The sequence below is a fragment of the Mchenga conophoros genome, linkage group LG1, assembly GCF_057382185.1.
Source record: "Mchenga conophoros isolate Kocher_MC1m ecotype Shallow Benthic linkage group LG1, M_conophoros_male_GT1.1, whole genome shotgun sequence".
In the NCBI taxonomy this organism is placed as follows: domain Eukaryota; kingdom Metazoa; phylum Chordata; class Actinopteri; order Cichliformes; family Cichlidae; genus Mchenga; species Mchenga conophoros.
Window position 1 is genome coordinate 17,375,686 of NC_140526.1, and position 22,911 is coordinate 17,398,596.

A 22,911-nucleotide genomic window follows, 5' to 3' on the forward strand; every position below is an offset into this window, starting at 1 on the left:
AAGCTCCCCATTGTAGTGTACTGTTTTCTGTCTAACCGACTTCCCAGAAACGAACCAGTGAATCCCCCATCTTTGCACCTGCTCTGTAATCGTTTAATCTGGACTGGCCAATGCCGTCAGTTCGCAAACATTCGCATCCAGTTCCTAGAGAAAAGAGACATGTTAGAGGCTGGCAGGCCCGCGGAGCGGTGCGTCTAGACAGGGTAACGGACACCCTTTACAGAGATGGGCAACGCTGCCCAAAGAAGACGGAGACGCGCTTGAATTGTGTAGCTACGACGTGGGTTCGGTGTGGTGTTTCTGGAAGCTCATATGCAAGAGTTATTTAGTGTTTAAAATGTGGGAGATGGTGGCGTTACCGAGAGCGAGCTCTCCCTTCCTGTCGTCTAGGACAAGATGGCAGCAATGCAGGCGAACTGTACATGGTATGGATTTATAAGTCCATAACATGTTCAGAGAAGCCCTGGATTATACTTATAGTGACTCTATGTGAAGGTAAGCAGCGGGGTGGTGGGAAGGCTATTTTTCTGTGGTGTTTATTTAGCCTAACCTTTGAAATGGTAGTCTAAATGTGACGCAATACTAAGTGACAACTTAGCTACAAACTTAGCTAGCGAGCTTTTGCCTTTATAACCCAATATGTAAGCGTACCTTTCGTGCGCAGGTAGTTCCCCCAGCACTTTGGATATTTGATTGGTTAAACCTGAATTAATTTTCTCTTTTAGTCAAACTGCAGTGTTATTATGTGCAAATTATTGGCGTGAGTGCCAACACTGACGCGTTTGCTGTTTTCAGTGTTGTCACGGCGACCAGTTGATTTCTTTTAACTCAAGGTCGACTCGTTTAGCTTTGGAAACTGCAATCGTTTGTTCTGTTAACTAACTCTAACTGGACGATAAGGATCGTGTGACTTAAGTAGTGAGTGCTGTGTTAGTTAAGGTTACATTGGGTTTCGCCTGTGAGTCAGCTAACATATGCTAGTCAAAGATTGTCCAATAATGTTAATACTTTATCATAATCAGGCATGGCAAAAATAAGCAGACTTTATGTACAACCCAGTCATACTTTTTGGTTTAAATTTGTACCAGATGTATGGCAGTGCCACGTGTTGTTAAATTGTAGTTAACTGGAAGTCTAATTGTGATGAAGCATTTGAAGTGTCTCTGTCATTTTCAGACGTTTATGTTTTTCGGTAATGATGATCTAGAAAAAAACCCTTTCAAGATAGAATACTAACAACAGCTCATTGAAGTGCACCCAGACTTGCGTTTTCCTGGACCAAAAATATGAAGCTGTTTTTGTCAGCAGGCATAAACACGTTGGAAGAAAAAAGGTTTAAGAACCCAAAGTATCAAGTTAATCATACAGTATATCTGTAATGATCTGCTTGGTGTTTTGCCGCATTGACTGTGGTGGTTTTGTGTTAAATATAAAGATTAGGACGTATAAGTGAGTTCCTTTGTGTGATCCAGCAAAATTAAAGTGTGCTGTGTAATTGTAGGCAAGATTATTTGAACAGCCAGCTATTTATGTGGCGGCAGCCATAGTGAGGTTCCTTCTCCTTTTAAAACTCAGAGAAATTCAATACCCAGACTGTGGCTTGTAAAGCTAATGTACTTTCCCTGCCTTACAGTTTCTTTTTCTTTTTACATTGCCAGTAACACTTGTCTGATGTAAATAGCATCAAGTGACTATCCAGTAATGTGTTGCTCATTTGGTTATGAGTAACTTAGATAAACTAGTCTTTAAGTTTCACAGCCTATTATAATACCTTGGTGACGTTACCACCAGTGAGCACTTGTGAGACTCAGAGTAAACTTCAGCACTGCACTGCTATTTTTTTGTGAATTTTTTTCTCCCCTCGATACTCTTGTCTGCTGATTATGTCTGTGTTCTTCACTTTATCAGTAGCATAGAAAGGCCACTAATGCATGGCTGTGGGTGGCAATGATGGCAGTAATGACAGATGAAAGTCAGGCCAGTAAATAACATAACTAGTGGTTTACCTTACAGTAATTGGTATTAGTGAGCAATTTTGGTTGGTGAGTGAGGGAATAATGACTGCACATATCTACTAAACCTGGGGCAACTGGTTATCTGTTTTGCACTGTGGCAAGCTTAAAGACCGGTTCTTGGGTGATGTTATCTTGAGGTGTGGGTACAGACATGAGGTAGTAAACGGTTACGCAGAGAGATGTGGTGAGGGAAACATCAGTCTTCACTCTATCTTAACTGAAGTAATTGCTTTATTGTCTCTTGCCAATATCATGCACATACAGACAGCATCTTCTCAAAATGGCCCCCAATCCATTTCCTGCCCACTTTAAATACTCTAAAGACCACGCCTTCTCAATTCAGACTGGCCTATAAAAGAGCTGCAATTGGCCTCCTCTTTACTGGGAAAACAAGATGGCCACCACAGAGGTAACCTGCAGAACACTTTGTTACATTAGTGCTTCCTAGCATAAACAAAACGGAGTGATTGAGTGTGTACGTAAGAGACCACCATGACATGAAGAAGCTGTGATGTAGACTGAATTGCAGAAGTGTTGGGTGGTAACTGTGTGTTATCGCAAAAGTAAACATCTATTACAGCTCACAGGGGATAATTACCAGTGATCTGGTCAAAACCTTTATTTTATTTACATTTCAGTTGCTTTTGTTCAGAAAGTGGAGAGGTAAAATAACTCTCTTCTAGTCTATAATGGCTTAATGAGTGTAAGACCTTGTGGGTGGCTATGATAAACGATTACCTGATAGAAGTAAATTCTTATTTTTGTCAGTAGTATTTTCTTGTGTAACTTAGTTCACAAGATGCAATAAGGCAGTGGGTAATTTTTAAGAGAATGAATGAAGTGAATGGAAAAAATGGGGGATTGCTCTGTAATTGACACCATAATGAATCTCTTCATTGTAATAGTTAACTATACTGCGCATTGCCTACTAACTGGAGCTATTTCAACAAGAAGACTGCTAAATGATAGTCATAAGTTCACAGTTGAGAAATCATGAGGTCACATGCTTTAGGAAATGGAGAGGCTTTTTATCTAATGAGCATACAAGATCAAGTTCACGAGACACAGCACCACACTGTGCTGTGAGGCTGTAGGCCTGCAATATAAAACAGCAATGACTGTTTAATTCTCAAGCTTATATGGCAAAAGCAGAAAGTTGGGTTGGTTCAAAGTAGGTGTTTTTATTTCCACAATGACCATCTGTATTTACCTTCATCATCTGATGAGAACATGTCTGTTTTTGTTTCATGCATAAACATTCATATTCTGGGTCCTGTTTGGTAAAAAGTAGCCATAACGAGTTTGTTCTTTAAAGTTGGTCTTAAGAATGAGAAATACTTTATTTATCTAATATTTGGGAAATTATTTTGTTACAACTGCCGGTAGCACATCTGACAAGAAATGCAACTACTTGAAAAAAATTTTTAAGCAACACTGTTGTTTAAACTTCGGTAGATCAAGATGGAGAAAAAAGACACAAGGGATTAAATGTTACCACTTTCTGCCAATTCATAATAAGTATAATTATTATCTGTTATTAGTCATCAGACTTGAATCGTGTGTTTTGAAGAGGACTGGTGTTTATGCTTGGTGTTACACTGTTCCCCACTAGAATAAAAAGTTTATATGGTTCAGTTTTGTTTAAAAACTGTAGCTGATTTAGTCAAATATTTATATATAAAAGGACTTCTGTTTTACAGATTTTTTTTTTTCTTTGTTTGTTTGTTTTTGATTTTGGTACAGTAAGCAGAGCTTCCTAACAGAATGTTGGAATGATGTTTTGATATGCTATATGACAAACAGCCACACTAGAGGTCGGCGATATAGTCGTAAAATTATATTGCAATTTTTAAGAAAATTTGTGATATTTGTGACAATATAGGGAACAAAATTACTGAACTTTTTTTTTATTAGAAATTTTAAGTAAGCGCATAAAAAGACTGCTTAACACTTATAACAATTATATAACAATATAAAGTAATTAAAATAAATATCCTTTTAACTTGCCAGGAGCCTGTACTTAATAATAATAATAATAATAATAATAATAATAATAATAATAATAATAATAATAAAACTAAAAAATATTTGCTATTTTAGATTGTGGGTCAAGCTTAAAGCTACTTAAAGCTCTATTTTTTTTCCACTGTGTAATTGCATCAGTAATTGCCAGCCACTGCTTGGTCTCTCTGTTGTATTGAGTGCTGTTATATTTGTTTATATTTGGGTCGCACATCATCAGCTGCTAGCATCTCCTCTGTCATAGCCTGGTTGTACTTGTTGGTGTGTTTTTGTCTAAAGTGGTGAAATGCGTTCATCGTGTCTTATCCAAACTTGTCTCATTGTTGTGTGCCCTAGGGAACGCAAATCCATGGCATTGCTATTAGGGTTGCAACGATTAGTCGACTAGTCACGATTACCTCAACTATTAAAATCGTCGACGACTAATATAGTCGACGTGTCGTTTGAAGCTTTGTGAGATCCCAAAAGACGCAGGAATAAGTAGTAGGATTTTAGAGTGTAATAATGGACTGAAACAGAAGATGGCAGCACTGCATGTGCAAGGATGCCAGCTGTCGTTAAACCTCGAAGAAGAAGCAGTGTCCGGTGTCGTAGCTGTGTCCAAATTCAGGAATCGGATCCTCCTGTGCCCGCATTTGTAGGCGCCACAATGAAGACTGTCCAAATTCGAAGACTCAGACAAATGCGGCCTTCATTTCCCTAGATTTGAAGGATGGGTCGGGTGTATACTTCATGGCCCAACCTATCCCAGAATTCATAGCGCGGCCCTGCTCAATTTCCAGCAATGGCGGCAGCTAGTTAGTTTTAATATTACTCTTATTATTCTTTCTGGGTCACAAAATAAATGTTTAACATATTTTCAGGCGAGAATGTAGCTGTGCAACCCTCAAATATCTGCTCAGTTTATCAAGACACCACATATTTTCGGAGCGCTTACCCACCAGCTCGATAGCTAGCCGGGGTTCAAGGCTCACTAGAGCCCATGAGAACACCGGACTCCCAGCAAATCGTTTTCAAACCCACCGCCGTCTTTCGCTACTCAGGTTAAACATGATATATAAGTCACTTAGATAACTTAAAAATATTATTGTTTGGCTTTTTTCAGTATTTTATTTGTTCCTGAGTAAATCGGTTTGGCTGAGATTAAAGTTATACTTTTTACACAGCTGAATAAACGTCAAGCAGACAACTGATTATCAGAAGTGTGAGATGCTCGAGAATATACTGCGATGTCCTGTTATATTTTAGATAGCAAGAAGCAGATGGCCGAGTTTATTAAACTCCACCGAAACAACCTGCAAATTTCATTAAAATTTAATAAACTATCATCTTGTCTTTATTTTTAGTTAGCACATACCTTAAACACTTAAAGCTGTAAGCTAATGATAGTTATATAAGAGCAGATGCATGCTGGTGCAATAAGCTGTACGTTTTACGTCCAATGGATGCATGATCTGATTAGTCGACTAATTGCAAAAATAGTCGGTGACTAGTCAACTATCAAAATAATCGTTTGTGGCAGCCCTAATTGCTATAGCAACGATATCGCAATACAACATTTTTAAAGCACAGAAGAATTTATGCTGTTATTGTTGCTAATGGTGTGTGAACTGCCACAAATAGCGTGTATAGTTCCCAATTCTCTTCCTGCAGCACTTTTATGTTTACATGATTGTTGAGGTGTCCTAAGCTGCATCGTTATTAAAAAAAAAAAAAAAGTCATTAGTGTCACTCGATGTTAAGCTGTACCATTTCTGTTCTTATCTGATTATAAAGAATAAAAATAATACTCAGGAGAGGAAATGATAGCTGTGGAAAAAAATATTGATGAACATCATGTTGGATGGCATTCATAGTAAAACAAATGTTTAAATTTACGTTTAAGTGAACACAGGGTTTTTGAAGATTAGTGCTTGTATATAGCCTTCATATTCAAAATCTGAAATTTAAAAAAAATTGTCATGTTGTTATCTTCTGCAAAACACTGACGGTCTTAATCTGTCATCTCACCTATTATGACTTCAGTCAGTACCATTTGTTCCTTTTGGCCAGCTGTCTAGTGTTTATTTTCTTTTCCATTTAATTTTGAGTAGCTCGGGGTCAAAAGTTTAAATGTGAGCAATTACTTAGCAGCTCATGCTTGCTGAAAAGTTTCTGCAGCTTTGAAGGATGTAATGTAATGCCACAGGAGGAGCGTCACAGCTGACCAGGGGAGTATCTGGATTCAGATGGTAATAATAGCAGCAGCTGCCATTTCTTGCCTTAGATCATTAGCCTTGACAACTAAGGCTGTCTGCTTTTACAGCCTTGTGGTATGCTCCTCCAACTTACTTTATATAGTGATTGTAATTTTGTAGGCATCCAAATTAAATCAATCTTAGTTTCCTTTGAAATCGAGTTCTAGATTGAAATTACTGGAAGCTCACATCCAAATCCAGACATCCTAATTGTTCAGTTGGGCTCCAAGTGCTGTCTCCTGTCTTGGGACTCCCATCAATTAATGTCTCAAATCACAATGCACAAAGCTGAAACTGAAAGTATAAGTATTTCATATGAGGGTCAGGAAGAATATTGTGATCATGCTGGCTAAACAGTGTAAAACTTGACTGAATAATGGTCTCAGAAATGTCAGTGGTGTTTTGTTTTTGTTTTTTGCTGTGAATCGCTACATTGTATGTTTAGTGGTTGCATGTGGTTACATTTGGAATACTTGCATAGTTGTTAAACAAACAGTGGAAACACGGAGGTCATCCTTTTGTAATGTTGTCCACTTCTGTACAGGATTCATAAAAATGGAGCTCAAAGATGGGTTCGATAAGAGTAAGAATTGATCTACCAATGCATTTTTCATTGTGTTGGGAAGTATTTGGTTACACAGGTGACTAATAGGAAGTGTTCATAAATTGACATTAGTCTTGAGTTTGAACTTCAAGTATCTTGCAGTTAGTTTGGGTGTGTCACTTGTGCTTTTGACCCCCTGGAAACTTGAGCCCTGTGTGCAGAAACAACTCTGAAACAGTAATTGTAAATAAACTAACCTGCGTATCTGGGACAGATCAGTATATGTGTAAAAGCAAATAAAATATAGACCTAGTGTGGTTGATGAATAGAGAAAAAATAATATAGTATTTTTGCAAGTGCTAAAGTAAGTCTTGGAGGTCTCACCTGGGATACTTTAAATCGCGTTAACAACATTAAGCCCCCGATTACGTTACAGCGACACGACTAAGACTGTCCAAATTCAAAGACGCCAACAAATGTGGCCGAGAAATGCGGCCTTCATTTCCCCAGATTTGAAGGATGGGTCGGGTGTATACTTTGTGGCCCAACCTATCCCAGAATTCATAGCACGGCCCTGCTATGAATGTTGTTGTTTCCAACAATGGCGGCAGCTAGTTAGTTTTAATATTACTCTTATTATTCTTTCTGGGTCACAAAATAAACGTTTAAAATATTTTCAGGCGAGAATGTAGCTGTGTAAACTTCAAATATCTGCTCAGTTTATCAAGACACCACATATTTTGAAAAGCGCTCTGACGTTTTCGGAGGCGTCTGTTACCCACCAGCTCTATAGCTAGCCGGGGTTCAAGGCTCACTAGAGCCCATGAGAACACCAGACTCCCGGCAAATCGTTTTCAAACCCACCGCCGTCTATCGCTACTCGGGTTAAACATGATATATAAGTCACTTAGATAACTTAAAAATATTATTGTTTGGCTTTTTTCAGTATTTTATTTGTTCCTGAGTAAATCGGTTTGGCTGAGATTAAAGTTATAGTTTTTACACAGCTGAATAAACATCAAGCAGAAAACTGATTATCAGAAGTGTGAGATGCTTGAGAATTTACTCCAGTGTCCTGTTATATTTTAGATAGCAAGGAGTAGATGGCTGAGTTTTTTAAACTCCACCGAAACATTCTGCAAATTTCATTAAAATTTAATAAACTATCATCTTGTCTTTATTTTTAGTTAGCACTAAAAATTAGGGCTGCTCAATTAATCGAATTTTAATCACGATTACGATCTGGGCTTTCAACGATCATTAAAAATGACTGAGCCGATTATTAGCCCCTCCCTCATGCTTTATTCTCACGCTGCTCCGTGTGGCAAATCGAGCGCACCTCTCTGCATTTCGAACACGGGTCACAACAATTAAGAGGACCCGAGGGAAGCTCGGAAAGCTAAGCAGAAGTTATTTGGAGAGGAGAGGTTAAAAAAAAAAAAAAAAAAAAAAAAAACTTCAGTGGTGTGGAAACATTATGGGTTCGCGGAGTCAGACGTGGATCAAGTAGACACAGTGTGTAAACTTTGCTACGGTGTCGTAGCTGCACCACAGAGCAACACTGCAAAGTTCACTAAACATAGATGTTTACATTTTTCATTTATTTTTTTTATATTGCAAACATTTGCACTGTTATCAGTATTTGCACACTAATTTATATTATTTTTTAAAGTCATTATTCAATACATTGTTATTGTTAACCCTTCAAGCCGGTCAGAGCGGTTTTGCTAACTATTGTTAAATCCCTGTAGAACTGGAACCGCGTAAGCTAGCGCAATAATTTTTTTTGCATATGAAACCAGAGGAGTTGTACTTACATCTTATGCCATCGGCTTGTCCTCTGTCACGGTTTCCTTCCACATAAAGCTTTGCAAAAATTGCATAAAAAGCGCTTGCAGGAACAAAAACATAATATTCCAGAAACACGCTTTGCCGATCCGATCAGCTGTTCCTAACACTTCCCACATTGAAACAGACGTCAGCGCGAACTATCGCATGTCCGCCATTTCCTGCCCGAAACCGGAAGTGACGCCTTAAAGTATAGGCCTTAAAAGCCTATACTGGTGTTTTTATAAGTCATATTTGACTTTTCTGAATAGTTGCTGGGATGCTTAGAACTCGAATTACACTGCTGGAAATAGCATGTGCATCAAAATAAACTGTTTTCTTTGCAAATTTGCATCATAGGATTGTTTTTTTGTTTTTCCCGCAGTATATAAAAATTGCTTTATCTCCAAAATAAAACTATGAAGACACTCAAAATAAATTTCCTGTTGTTATTTTTTGCAACTTTTTTGTATTTAAAGTTTTGAGGGATAAACCTCTTAAATTTTTCCAAGTAGAAATATATGTAAAAACAAAACAAACGATTTTCAATTTTTTTGTAGTTTATTGCACTTTTTTGCAATTAATGTAGTTACTATTGACTTAATGCATACATATTATTAAAATAAAATAAATATTAAAATATGGGCTATAACAGTTGTATTGATGTATAGCAACTTGAAATGCTCCCACAAATGACACTACAACAAAAAAAAAAATAATATGAGCTCTGGTGGACTTGGTTCTATGGTAGGTCTTAAAGGGTTAAATAAATATCGTCAAATAATCGAGATCTCAATTTCAGTGAAAATAATCGTGATTATCATTTTTGCCATAATCGAGCAGCCCTACCTTAAACACTTAAAGCTGTAAGCTAATGATAGTTATATAAGAGCAGATGCATGCTGGTGCAATAAGCTGTACGTTTTACGTCCAATGGATGCATGATCTGATTAGTCGACTAATCGCAAAAATAATCGGTGACTAGTCGACTATCAAAATAATTGTTAACAACATTAAACAATGATTATATAATTACAGCTTCTTAACTTTAACCTACCCAAGTCTAATGAACACCATTACAAGTTCATTTTGGTTTGAAGTCTAAAAGTAGAGTCCTTATGTCACTTCTTTTACAGTGGATCTCAGGACACTTGCTTTTTGGACTCTTATTGTTGTTATCTTTTTCTTTCTTTTTTTCTATTGAGCCCTATTTGGGATAAATGTGATAAAGTGCTTCTTACTAAAAAGACGGTAAATGGTCCCACCAAATAGAAACGCAAGTTGTGATTGTGCAGAGAGCTGCCAACAGAATAGGTTGACCTTATCGCGTTGCTCAGAATAGAGTCAGAGGGATGGCGCACAGTGCTAGTGTTATCACAACAACACAAGTAGGCTTTCCATCAGGGATATTTATTTAAGGAGATATTACAGAGGGACCAAACAGCCCATACCTGTCTAAGCTGTGTACACTTCTTGTTTTTTGATTGATCTTTTTCAGTTAGTTGGAGATAAGACATTAAGAGTAACAGTGCTCCTGTTTAGCATTTAGAGCATTTAATAATATTTGTCCAATTTTGTATTTAGATGAACATGCTTCTTTTAAATGTAGTGTCAATAGAAGTATTAAAGTCTTTGGAGTCCAGAAGCATGCATCTCAATCAATGTGGTCCAACATGAAAGTAGGTCATGGGGGTGCAGCATGTTAGAGGTAACTAGAATTCTGAAATTTGTTATACTTTTTACTCTTTGTTTCTTTTTCCACATAGTTTAGTTTCAGAATATTTTAACTATGCAGGTTTCTGTGAGTTCTAAGTGCTTTACCCTCACTCACAAACATACACAAATGATGGGGGAAAAAAAGAATAAGCCACTCTTAGACAATTGGACATGTGGGATTGATGTTGCTATATAACTTTATTCTTATGTTTATCTGTCTCTCAAACTCGCTCCCTCTCCATTGGTTGCCTAGAGACCTGCAGTAGGATGCATGGAAATGGCAGGAAAAGGTCCAGCAAACCTTTGAGAAGTTAGTCATCTGCTATGTGGAGGTGTTGGTGGGATAGTGCAGAACGGTGAAGGTGTTCTGATGTCGTCCACTACAACAATCTTTCTCTGAACCGTATAACATATGTGGATGTGGTCATGGGTGGGTTGTTGTTAGTGGTGAACAACTCATTGCACTGTCATCAAGGAGGGGTGAGACAACAGCAAAATTAGACTGGTGCCATGGGTCAGTTTTTGTGCACTCAAAGTAAGTTAGTCTAGCCCTTGACCAAGCAAAGAGAAAAATGCTCTGGGAAATTTGGCATGTATTTTCTTTTTTTTTTTTGACAGATTCTAAAGTTGAGTTCAAGTGTGCTTAATTGCTCTTTTTTTTGTGGTAACATGACAAAAATGGACAACATTATTTGCTGTGGATCTAATTAAATTCTTTCTATTCTTTGTTCTCCACAGGTATGGCCTCACAAGTCTTGGTCTACCCACCACACGTTTATCAAACCCAGACAAGTGCCTTTAGCAGTGTGAAGAAACTCAAAGTTGAGCCCAGCAGCTGTGTGTACCATGAGAGGGCACACCCACGGACTTTTCTGAACAGCAGAACCTTTGGCATTGTGCATCCAACGAAACAAGCCCACTCGTTTGTGAACCGAGACTTGGCAGTGGGCCTGAAAGTGCGTGGAAGACAAGAGTACCCGGTGCAGACGGTCGTGGTGCGTGGTGTACAGAGACAACAGTCCGGTAAAAGAGGTGGTGGAGCACCAGGCCCATTTGTGGCCCAGCAGCAAAGAGAAGCAGGGGTTGTCCAGTCACAGGACAAGGAGCAGCAACAGCAGCAGACAGACATAGCAAGTGGGAGCAGCAGTGGAGCAACAGGGGCAGGAGGAGGAGGAAGGGGAGAGGGTGGTGAGGGAGGTGAAGAGGAAGAGGGCGACAGAGAAGAGAACTGTGGAGGTTTGAACTCAGCTGACAGCTCTCAGCGATGTGGGCTGAAACGTAAAAGTGAGGAGCTGGATAACCGAAGGAGCACCATGCAGATTGTGGAGGAACTGTCAATGTTGCCTGCCATGTTGCAAACGACGACTGTGGGGAACGCAGCCATGACAGCCCCAGCGGCTGTGGGGGCTGGAGCGGGCCCCTCCAAACAGGGTGTAGGGCATGGGGCTGTAGGGGCAGCAGGAGGGACGGGAGGAGTGGATGGAGACTATCAGGTTGTGCAGCATGAAGTCCTCTGTTCCATGAAGAATACTTATGAAGTGCTGGATTTCTTGGGACGTGGCACATTTGGTCAGGTAGTGAAGTGCTGGAAGAGGGGCACAGGTGAGGTAGTGGCTGTCAAGATCCTGAAAAATCACCCTTCATATGCAAGGCAGGGTCAAATTGAAGTTGGCATCCTTGCTCGTCTGAGTGGAGAGAATGCAGATGAGCACAACCTGGTGCGAGCCTTTGAATGCTTTCAGCACCGCAGTCACACCTGCCTGGTATTTGAGATGCTTGAACGGAACCTGTATGATTTCCTGAAGCAAAATAAGTTCAGCCCACTGCCCCTGAAAGTGATCAGACCTGTGCTACAACAGGTAGCTACAGCTCTGAAAAAGTTAAAAAGCATGGGTCTGATTCATGCAGATCTTAAACCAGAGAACATAATGCTGGTGGACCCAGTGAGGCAACCCTACAGGGTGAAGGTGATAGACTTTGGCTCAGCCAGTCACGTGTCCAAAGCAGTGTGTTCCACGTACCTCCAGTCTCGGTACTATAGGTGAGTACAGATATGAATGACAAGATTGTATTTGTTTTTTCATTTTTTTTAATGGGTTCGGTATTAGTTCAGTGCAGTCTTGTACTCTGTATCCATCCCAGCATAATTAGTTTAAAAATGTCTTTTCTCAAGAAAAACAAGGAAATGTCTCCCTACTGCACAACATCCTGTGTATTTAGAAGGCACATACCATAGACTGTGAAAAATTTAAAAATGTGACCCTGCAGTGTTTACTAACAGACTACAAGCTAACTGCTCATCTTCCTGGTGCCACTGAAAAATATGTAAGATGTGGAAAAAAAAGACTTTAAATCAAGTTTAAAAAAAAGTGTCTTTGTGAACAAAGATCCACCCTGCATTCTTGCAGGGTGGATCTTTGGATTTAAAAGTTAAGAGGATTAAATATATTATGTTACAGAAAACAAAGGCAAAAGCAAACATTTAAAGATTGATATTATGTGTGCATGTAGATTAAGTAAAGAAAGGTAATGACAGAAGTTGGTGAATGCCATGCCAGAGGCTAATGGGGTTTCTCTTACAGGGCTGTGTATAAGATGCAAAGTAGATGTAATGTCTTTTGTTTATGCAGGAAAAAGATCTGGGCTTCTGATAATCTTTGGCATGCAATAAAAAAAACAAACAAACAGTGAGACAAATTACTTTTGGCATTATGTTATGAATGCTTTGGTTTGAATAGAAAAACAGGCCTGAAGTGATATCAACTGCTGTGTAAGTCAGGAGTGTCCTAGTTCACTGTTTGGTTTCTGTCTTTCTTGTATAGGAACCTTGAAATGATAAGAGGATATAAATTAGTCTTTTCATACTAATAGGTTCTCAGATGTCAATTATTTGCAATAGCTTGCGTATATATTTCATAAAGACAACTTTCCCATTGAGACTCAATGTTTCATTTACAAGAGACCCATTTCAGAGAAACATTAAAATTACATCAACAATAGCAGTATTCTGTACATATGCTTTTAACAACAAGATATTTTTAACTAATATTGTAATTGGGGGATTTGTTTAGCCCAACCACACGAAATTTTATATTGTGTTTGAGATTGGGGGTAGAGGGGAAAAAACGTTCAGTCTAGTGACCCTGTTTAAAACATCTTTTTTGACTTAAAGGCTGTGGGCAAATGATCAAAATGTAAGGTCTTATGGGCAAGTCAAAGAAAGAGGAAATGGGTGAAGTAAATGTGATACATGAGTTTAAGACAAATCCTTATGTAATTGTTAAGCTCTGCTAACACAGCTCACATATCGCAAACAAATGGAGACAGTCTGTGACTGTCACTTTCTCACTACTGGAAACAATGGCTGTATCCCAATTCAGGGTCTGCAGCCTTAAAGTACGCAGCCTTAACAGTCCACAAGGGCCGCGTACTCAAAGACCGCTAAGGCCGGAAGTGAGAGGCTTGTGAAATGGGACGGTCAAGCCTCCGTCGTGCTGCTCAGGTTGCCTAGCAACCATGACACTAACAGCTGGAAACGTTTCATACAGCTTTGTTTGAAAGAAATGAAGGAGAAAATCTTTTGTTCATTTGTTTGTTTGTTTCTACATGAGCTTTGATTTGATAAGTATCTGAGATAGGGCTGCCACGATTAGTCAACTAGTCACGATTATGTCGACTATTAAAATCGTCGACGACTAATTTAATAGTCGACGCATCGTTTGAAGCTTTGTAAGATCACAAAGGACGCAGGAATGAGTAGTAGGATTTAAGAGTGTAATAACGGACTGAAACAGAAGATGGCAGCACTGCATGTACAAGGATGCCAGCTGCCGTTAAACCCCGAAGAAGAAGAAGCTGTGTCCCAGAATTCATAGCGCAGCCCAGCGCAGTTGTCAACAATGGCGGCAGCTAGTTAGTTTTAACTTTACTCTTATTATTCTTTCTGGGTCACAAAATAAACCTTTAACATATTTTCAGGCGAGAATGTAGCTGTGTAAACCTCAAATATCTGCTCAGTTTATCAAGACACCACATATTTTCAAAAGCGCTCCGACGTTTTCGGAGGCGTCTGTTACCCACTAGCTCGTTAGCTAGGCGGGGGCAAGGCTAACTAGAGCCGTGAGAACACCGGACTCCCGGCAAATCGTTTTCAAACCCACCGCCGTCTTTCGCTAGTCAGGTTAAACATATATATATAAGTCACTTAGATAACTTAAAAATGTTATTGTTTGGCTTTCTTTAGTATTTTATTTGTTCCTGAGTAAATCGGTTTGGCTGAGATTAAAGTTATAGTTTTTACACAGCTAAAACTGTCAAGCAGACAGCTGATTATCAGAAGTGTGAGACGCTGGAGAATATACTCCGGTGTCCTGTTATATTTTAGAAAGCAAGGAGTTTATTAAACTTCACCGAAACAATCTGCAAATTTCATTAAAAATTAATAAACTACCATCTTGTCTTTATTTTTAGTTAGCACAAACACTTCAAGCTGTAAGCTAATGATAGTTATATAAGACCAGATGCTGCTGGTGTAATAAGCTGTACGCTGTACGTCCAATGGATGATGATCTGATTAGTCGACTAATCGCAAAAATAATCGGTGACTAGTCGACTATCAAAATAATCGTTTGTGGCAGCCCTAATCTGAGACTGAGACCATGGGACTGTGAAATCATGATTATTGGGCTTCACTTCTGTACTGGGCCCTATTTCAGGAAGCCGGTTTAGAAAACTCAGAGTGAAAAACGATACTCAGGGTTGAGTAACCCCGAACTGTCCAACTCGGAATATTCGGTTTCAGAAAGGCTGATAACAATTAGTTCAGTCAACGCAGAGTTGCTTTAACCCCAAATTAAGAGCGCGCACGAGGATACATAAAGCCCTGATTAGTGGAGCACAGATTAAGCGAGTCACCATGGAGACGGAGGGAAAGAAGGCGCGGTCAATGTATCTTACAGCGCTTGAGGCTGAAATTCTGATGGCAGCATATGCCGATAACATGCAAATTCCGCGGAAAAAAAGTAACACAGCCTCAGCTGCAAAAGAACATAGCCGACAGAGTCAATGCGTGAGTGTTAATTTAAACATTGATCTAGGGATTTCCACCCATTTAACACGTTATTTTATTATATTTTATTTTTTATTTTATACATTTTATTTTATGATGTGATGTGAGCGCAGGTGCAACCCAACAGCCCCCAAACGTTCCTGGCAGCAAGTAAAAATGAAATATAAAAATATAGTCCAAACAGGTAAGGTGTAATTGTATTATGAGCCATAGTGCTTGGTCTGTTTGTCCGATGTAAATCAATTGCAGTTAGAGGCTACATTAATTTCCCCTCTGTAAGCACTTATTGAAATTATCTGAGCACATTACAAGTACATATTTGCTTACTCTGTATGCTCAAATGTGACCCGTTATAGCCAACAGAAAAAAAAGCGGAGGCCCGGAAAACAGGTGGGGGTCCTCCACCACCACCACTCACAGAGGCTGAGCAGTTGGCTTCCACATTTGTGATAATGTTGGCAGCATCACATATGATCTTCACAGTGCAGAGAACACAAATTGGCATCCATTACTATAATGAAATAATTTGTTAGTTGCTACAGGGGACTATGTACCTGTACATTAATGCTGTGGAAAGACTTCCTGTTCACATAGTCTCCTTCATTTACTGAAGGAGCAATGATTGGAATGTGAGTGCCATCTATACAGCCAATCACGCCTGGGAACCGTGAAAATAAATGTAAAATTTAAGTAGTAGTTCAAATATCACCACATCATGAATTAAGTTTCGTTCATCCTGATACCTGCAATTTTGTGGAATCCCTCTTTGATAAATCTTGTGGGTCTATGACCGGGGAACACCACAAACGAGTACAGGAGACGTTTCAGTGCAACTGTAACATTCCTGACTGCCCGACAGACGGTAGCCTTGGAAATGTGCTCAGCATCACCAATATTATACAGAAAGCTCCCGTTTGCAAAAAACCGAAGTGCAATACAAATAATATGTAATGAACTGAGAGGATGTCCGCGATGTGTCACATGAGCAATATTAGGCCTGAGGATGTTATTCAAATAAATTCTAGATTGTGCTGAAAAACAGTAACGTTCACACAGGAAATCATCAGGAAATGATAAAATGACCGAACGCGCTCTAATCACTCTCTCCCGGCGGAGAGCTCTGCGGAGAATTTGGGCTTCAACATCTACTGGCTCTTCAAGTAAGGAGCACGCCATGTCTGACACTTCCTACAGTCAGGTTTCTGACAAAGAGGCGGAGAACGTCAGGGTTAGTTGAAGTAAACCTGCTAGGGGGCAGGTTAGCTTCACGGAGTGTGTCGTCATAGTAACTCACTCAGAATTAATCTAAACTCGCTTTGTGAAACTGAAAACCCAGAGTTTTCGTTAACTCAGGGTATACTTACTCAGAGTTTGCACTAAACCGGCTTCCTGAAATAGGGCCCAGAACAGTCATTTATGATTAGCTAGTAAATAACAATTAGCTAATGTTGTTCATGAGACTAAAGTCATCTCACTTTGGTAATGTAAATATAATATGGCCAATATTAAAGTTATAATTTCAATCATTATTAGTTATTACAGCAGTGAATGAACTCTGTTTCAAATACTGAGCTTCAGTAAAGATTCAAGCTGCATTTATTTATATTATTTATATTTCCTGTCACCTTAAATCTTCACTCAAAGACAGGTTTCTTTGACACTGTATATATAACTGTGTTATATATATGAAAGACAAATATTGTTCTTTTAATATGTTGGCATTACTAAATTTGTCTCAGTGCTTACTTTAAATATCCATAAAATCATCACATTCTCTGTAAGACTAACGTCAACTATTGAACGGCGTATATTTTAAAGGCTAACGAAGTTGGCACAAACATCGCTAATGTCACATAACTTTGCCGACATGTGGCCAACAGTAATGTTTTGTTCTTTGTTATTAAACATTCGCACATAAATAAGTAACATAATATTCAGTAGGGCTGCTCAATTAATCGAATTTTAATCACGATTACGATCTGGGCTTTCAACGATCATTAAAAATGACTGAGCCAATTATTAGCCCCTCCCTCATTTATCCGCGACACCTTAAAGGCCGGTCCGTGAAAATATTGTCGGGCATAAACCGGTCCGTGGCGCAAAAAAGGTTGGAGACCGCTGATTAAGAGGACCCGAGGGAAGCTCGGAAAGCTAAGCAGAAGTTATTTGGAGAGTGACTGCCGTTGGTTGAAAAGAGAGTTTAAAAAAAAAAAAAAACTTCAGTGGTGTTGCACACTATTTTATATTATTTTTTTAAAGTCATTGTTAACCCTTTAAAGCCGGTCAGAGCTGCATGCTCCGTTTTGCGTAACTATTGTTAAATCCCTGTAGAACCTGAACCGTGTAAGCTAGCGCAATAATTTGTTTTGCATATGAAACCGGAGGAGTTGTACTTACATCTTATGCCATCAGCTTGTCCTCGGTCACGGTTTCGTTCCACATATAGCTTTGCAAAAATTGCATAAAAAGCGCTTGCAGGAACAAAAACATAATATTCCAGAAACACGCTTTGCCGTTCCTATCAGCTGTTCGTAACACTTCCCACAGTGAAATGATGCACATGCTGTTTTCTTTGCAAATTTGCATCATAGGATTGTTTTTTGTTTTTCCTGCAGTATATAAAAATTGCTGTATCTCCAAAATAAAACTATGAAGACACTCAAAATAAATTTCCTGTGGTGGGAAACTATTTTTTGCAACTTTATTGTATTTAAAGTTTTGAGGGATAAACCTCTTAAATTTCTCCAAGTAGAAATATATGTAAACAAAACAAAAGCGATTTTCAATTTTTTTTGTAGTTTATTGCACTTTTTTGCAATTTATGTAATTACTATGGACTTAATGCATACATATTATTAAAATATGGGCTATAACAGTTGTATTGATGTATAGCAACTTGAAATGCTCCCACAAATGGCACTACAGCATGTAAAAAAAATAATATAAGCTCTGGTGGACTTGGTTCTATAGTAGGTCTTAAAGGGTTAAATAAATATCGTCAAATAATCGTGATCTCAATTTCAGTGAAAATAATCGTGATTATCATTTTTGCCATAATCGAGCAGCCCTAATATTCAGTACTTACTTTTAAAAGTTTACTCTTCGGCCACCCCTCTTCTGCCGTTTTTTTTTTTTTTTTTTTTTTTTTTTCCCTCCCCCCGGCAAAATTATCCACACCCACCGCCGCGTTATTCATTCTGGGATATGTTGGGCCACGAAGTCTATACCGCCACATCCTTAAAATTCAGTGACATGAAGGATGCATTTGAGGGCCGCATTTCGAGCAGCCTTTGAATTGGGACAGCCTTCGTCCCGTCGCTGTGACATCGTCAGTCTACTGCCAAGAGGCGCCATCATCAATGTAAATACAGAACACACTTAAGAATAGGAGTGATAGATATAACATAACATCATCTGTCAAACACGGTGGAAGCAGTGTTATGTAATGGGCATCAATAGCTGCCAATGGTACTGGGTAATTGGTGTTTCTTGCTAAGTTTCAGACAAATACTGCAAAACTGATTGGATGGCACTTTGTCACAGTGCAAATAGAGTATGACCCAAAAGCAATAACATTTCGAACCAACAAAGCATGATTTTTAGTTAAAAAAGACAAAACAGAAGTAAGACCCACAAACCAGCAGCAGCTGAAAGTGGCTGAAGGAAATGACCAGCAGAACATCTGAAGGGAGGAAGCATTTTAAAAGGGCCTTGGGTTGTAGACTTCAAGCATTCATAAGGATTTTCATGTAAATATTAAAAACAAGCTTCATATTTAAAATGTTAGCTTTAAAATGTTTAAAATGATCATACTTTGATAATTTGAATAAAAACTGAAAGTCTGCACTTCAGTCACATTTAGAATTGTTGTTTTTAAAAATTCACTGTAGTTGTACAGAAATGAGGTTTCAAAAAATGATGCGTTACTGTTTAAAAACTTGAGAACTACACTTTATCAGAGCAGTTGTCTATTCAAATGGAAAGACTGAGATATGAAGGGCTTCATACTCTTGGTGCTTCTAACTTGGTTTCTTTGCCTGGGACGGTTGAGGATTTATGAGCCACATTCAGAACTGGCTATTATAGTGAGCAGCTTTTGCATAGAATTTGAATAATTGTCCCTGCCTGCACATTCAGACAGTGGAACAGTGTGCATTGCAGGCAATTCTGTACTTTGAATAAAATGGATGCAAATAGTATTTGATAGCTGTATTCATTTGCTTTTACTGTAGATTGTTCTTTAGTGTCTAAAGTGAGAACTTGGCAATTACTTTGACCAATTCCCTGCTCATTGTTTTATGGGAACTGTGGAAAATACTTGCTAATTGCAATTATTCCTTGTATACTCCTTTCATTCCAGGAACTCATCAGGCTTTTGTGTGAATGTTGTTGCGATGCATATACACTTCATTTCAGGAACTTGTTAAAAATAAAAGTGTCAAGGTTCTAGAAACCAGTCTCACCACTTTAATGGTTGCTTGGAAATAATTGCTGCATGTACAGCAAGCCAAGAAAAATACCCATTACTATGATAATGTGTAGATATGCCTGCAACTACACAGCTGAAAGTGTGACTTAGTAACATGTTTGGCTCATATATTTGCTGGTTCTGCTGTTTATTTTTTGTGGACAGAGGTATGACGTAGCACAGGGAATGGTGACCGAAAAAAAAATAAATAAACCGAGAAACCAAGCTATGCATAAAAACAGCCAAGCAGTGACGCAATTAAGAACTGGACTTTCCAATATTTCCATTATTTGTCATCTTAAGCACGGTGGCACGGTGGTTAGCACTGTTGCCGCACAGCAAGAAGGTCCTGAGTTCAATTCCACCATCAGGCCGGGTTCTTTCTGTGTGGAGTTTGCATGTTCTCCCCGTGTTTGCGTGGGTTCTCTCCGGGTACTCCGGCTTCCTCCCACCGTCCAAAGACATGCAGCTTGTGGGGATAGGTTAATTGATTAATCCAAATTGTCACTAGGTGTGAATGTGCGAGTGAATGTGAGTGTGAATGGTTGTCTGTCCCTATGTGTTAGCCCTGCGACAGACTGGCGACCTGTCCAGGGTGTACCCCGCCTTTCGCCCTATGACAGCTGGGATAGGCTCCAGCGCCCCCCGCGACCCTGAAAAGGATAAGCGGAAGCGAATGGATGGATGGATGGATGGATGTCATCTTAACTTCACTGTCTCTCAAAACTGTCTGAAAACAATTTCTGATGCATGAATTTCAATTCTTGCATTTTTTTTCATCACAAATACTCATTTAGCAAACCTCTTGGCTGTGAGGGGGAAAAACCCCACTTAGCAGCTGTGAGCTGGCCAGTCAGCCAACAAAATTTGTGATTTGGAGCAAAATGTATGCTTTCATGAGTTATACAATTCTTATTAATTTCTAATTCTAGCCTTTCCTTCCAAAGTCATAACCGAGCCATAACTGTTTTTGTTTTTCCTCCACACTTTACTCTTTCCATCAATTTGATGGAGGCTGGCTTTTGTCCTATCATCTCTGTTCCTCAGCTCTTTTGGATTCTTTGTATGCTGTTGGAAAGTAACGTCAGGCCTTTCTGTTTTTGTTGTTTTCCTATTTTCCATGTACCTTCTTTTAGAATGCACAACTGTTGAGCTTTGATCAATATTTGATGTCCCATCTTTATCTATCTTTAACATCTATTCTAAGATTTGTCAAACTGTAGCAGACAGGTTTTTTTTTTTTTTTTTTTTTTTTTTTTTTTTTTTTGGACTATATTAACATTTTATTAATTTTTTTTTACCTATGTTTGATTTCATTCTCCTGTTACAGCAAAATTGTTGGAATGACAACAGACTAATGAAGTGAAATATCTATTGTAACTCTGTCGTCCCTCTGTAGTTTACCCCTGTGGGACAAGAGTATGCGAAGCACACTGTGGGGAAACTGCGTTGCTGAGGGTGAAATTGGAGGGTTGCTAAAAATAGCTCATGGGATGCTGGCCAGTGTGCTTTGACTTCTATAGATGGTGATGCACATAGGCAGCCAGAATGAAATAAGGACAGCTTGAAATACTAGAGAACTCTGACTTACTTGTTCAAGGTCAACTAGCTCGACAATGTCAGCTGTTTTGATTCCCATATGTCGATGCACGTTTCTGTGTTCGCTGTGCTGAATGTTTAGTTCACCTTTCTGAGACAGGAGATGGTGGACACCTCAAATCTATCACCCACTCTTACCAATAAGTTTGACAGCTACACTGACTGCTGCCACAATTTACAAGCATTTGGCCGTTGGCCACTTGTAATTTGCCACTCCAGTTTGCATAGTCAGCAAAGCTGGAGTGCTCACAGCTCCAGGGTAGAATTGACATCTAAAAATTACAGTCCCTCCAATCATCTGCTATTTTAATATTTGGAAATTGGAAATATTAAGGTGCATTTATTTACCGTGAACATATCATAGTAAGTATCCTGAGTCTTTACTGGGAGGAGTTCATTACATTTTCTGTTAGTTCATTAAAAAGCCTCCCCAGGAACAAATACCATTCTCTTGCAGGAAATGTTCTTGAAAAAATGTTGTTGTTTTTTAAATGGGATAAATCACAGACATGAGTGATTGAGACAGGTTTACATTAACATGGTCATTAATTCTGTGAAACAATAAGCTGTGCATTATTCTCCTATCCATGTGTAGAATAGTTGGCCTAAGACTGATGGATTAACTGTCCTTGAAAAGTAGGTCTGTGAGCATTTATTCCATTGGACACTCTTAGAAACTTATTTGTGGGCATGGAAACTTGTGCACACACAAGCATCTTCCATTTTATGAACAAAGTCCTTCTCTAGACTGTTGGGTAAAGGGTTTTTTCTAAGTATTGATGTGGTCAAAGTAGCTTGCACTGGCTTGCAGTCTGTCATTTGGCAAGCACTTAAAAGTTATGCACTGTCGAGACTAGTTCTCATAGTACTTTTTGTGATTCTAAATGCTCTCACAAACAGCAGTAGGTTTGTTCCATTATTATGTTTGTGTCACAGAGTGGTGTGGATGGCTCCTTTTGTAAACTCCCAACGGCACATTTGCACTCCCACCAGAGTGGTATTAGCTGTTGTTGGTGTCACGATGTGAAGTTTGGACTCAGGAGAATATTCCCCAGCCCTACAAACAGTATGATGGTATGAAGAGCTAAAGCTGGTGTTTGTTTTTGGGTTTTTTTTTTATTGGAGCAGGTAATGGAGCATTTTACCACAGGCAATATCAGTAATCCCACAAAGAATGTAGAATCTAATGTTTCAAAAGATTAAATATATGTGAACATAACTCAGTATAGACACTTTGTTTTTTTTTGTTTTGATACAAATATTTGAATAATGAACTTTGTAGTATTATTATCAATGCTGTAAAGCTACGGTTCACTAAAACATTGTTCTTTTAGTTGTTAGTACTGCATCAAATTAAATGGTTTTGCTTTTGTCTGTTTGAGTTGGTAGCTTAGAGCGCAAACATAAGGGGGAAA

At 38.8% G+C, this 22,911-nt stretch overlaps 1 protein-coding gene across 4 annotated transcripts in view; it reads left to right on the forward strand.

Moving 5' to 3' along the window:
• Nucleotides 1-134: 134 nt before the first annotated feature.
• hipk3b (homeodomain interacting protein kinase 3b) overlaps nt 135-22,911 on the forward strand; it is a 48,888-nt gene continuing 26,111 nt past the window's right edge. The window contains exons 1-2 of one of the 4 annotated variants that reach the window (XM_085268223.1): nt 135-495; nt 11,100-12,402. In XM_085268223.1, the coding sequence (XP_085124349.1) occupies nt 423-495; nt 11,100-12,402 (1,376 nt within the window). In that variant the 5' untranslated portion in view covers nt 135-422. Of the gene's footprint in view, nt 496-836; nt 919-11,099; nt 12,403-22,911 lie in introns of those variants that run through there. The other 3 variants (XM_085268217.1, XM_085268216.1, XM_085268218.1) reach the window with 3 other exon arrangements.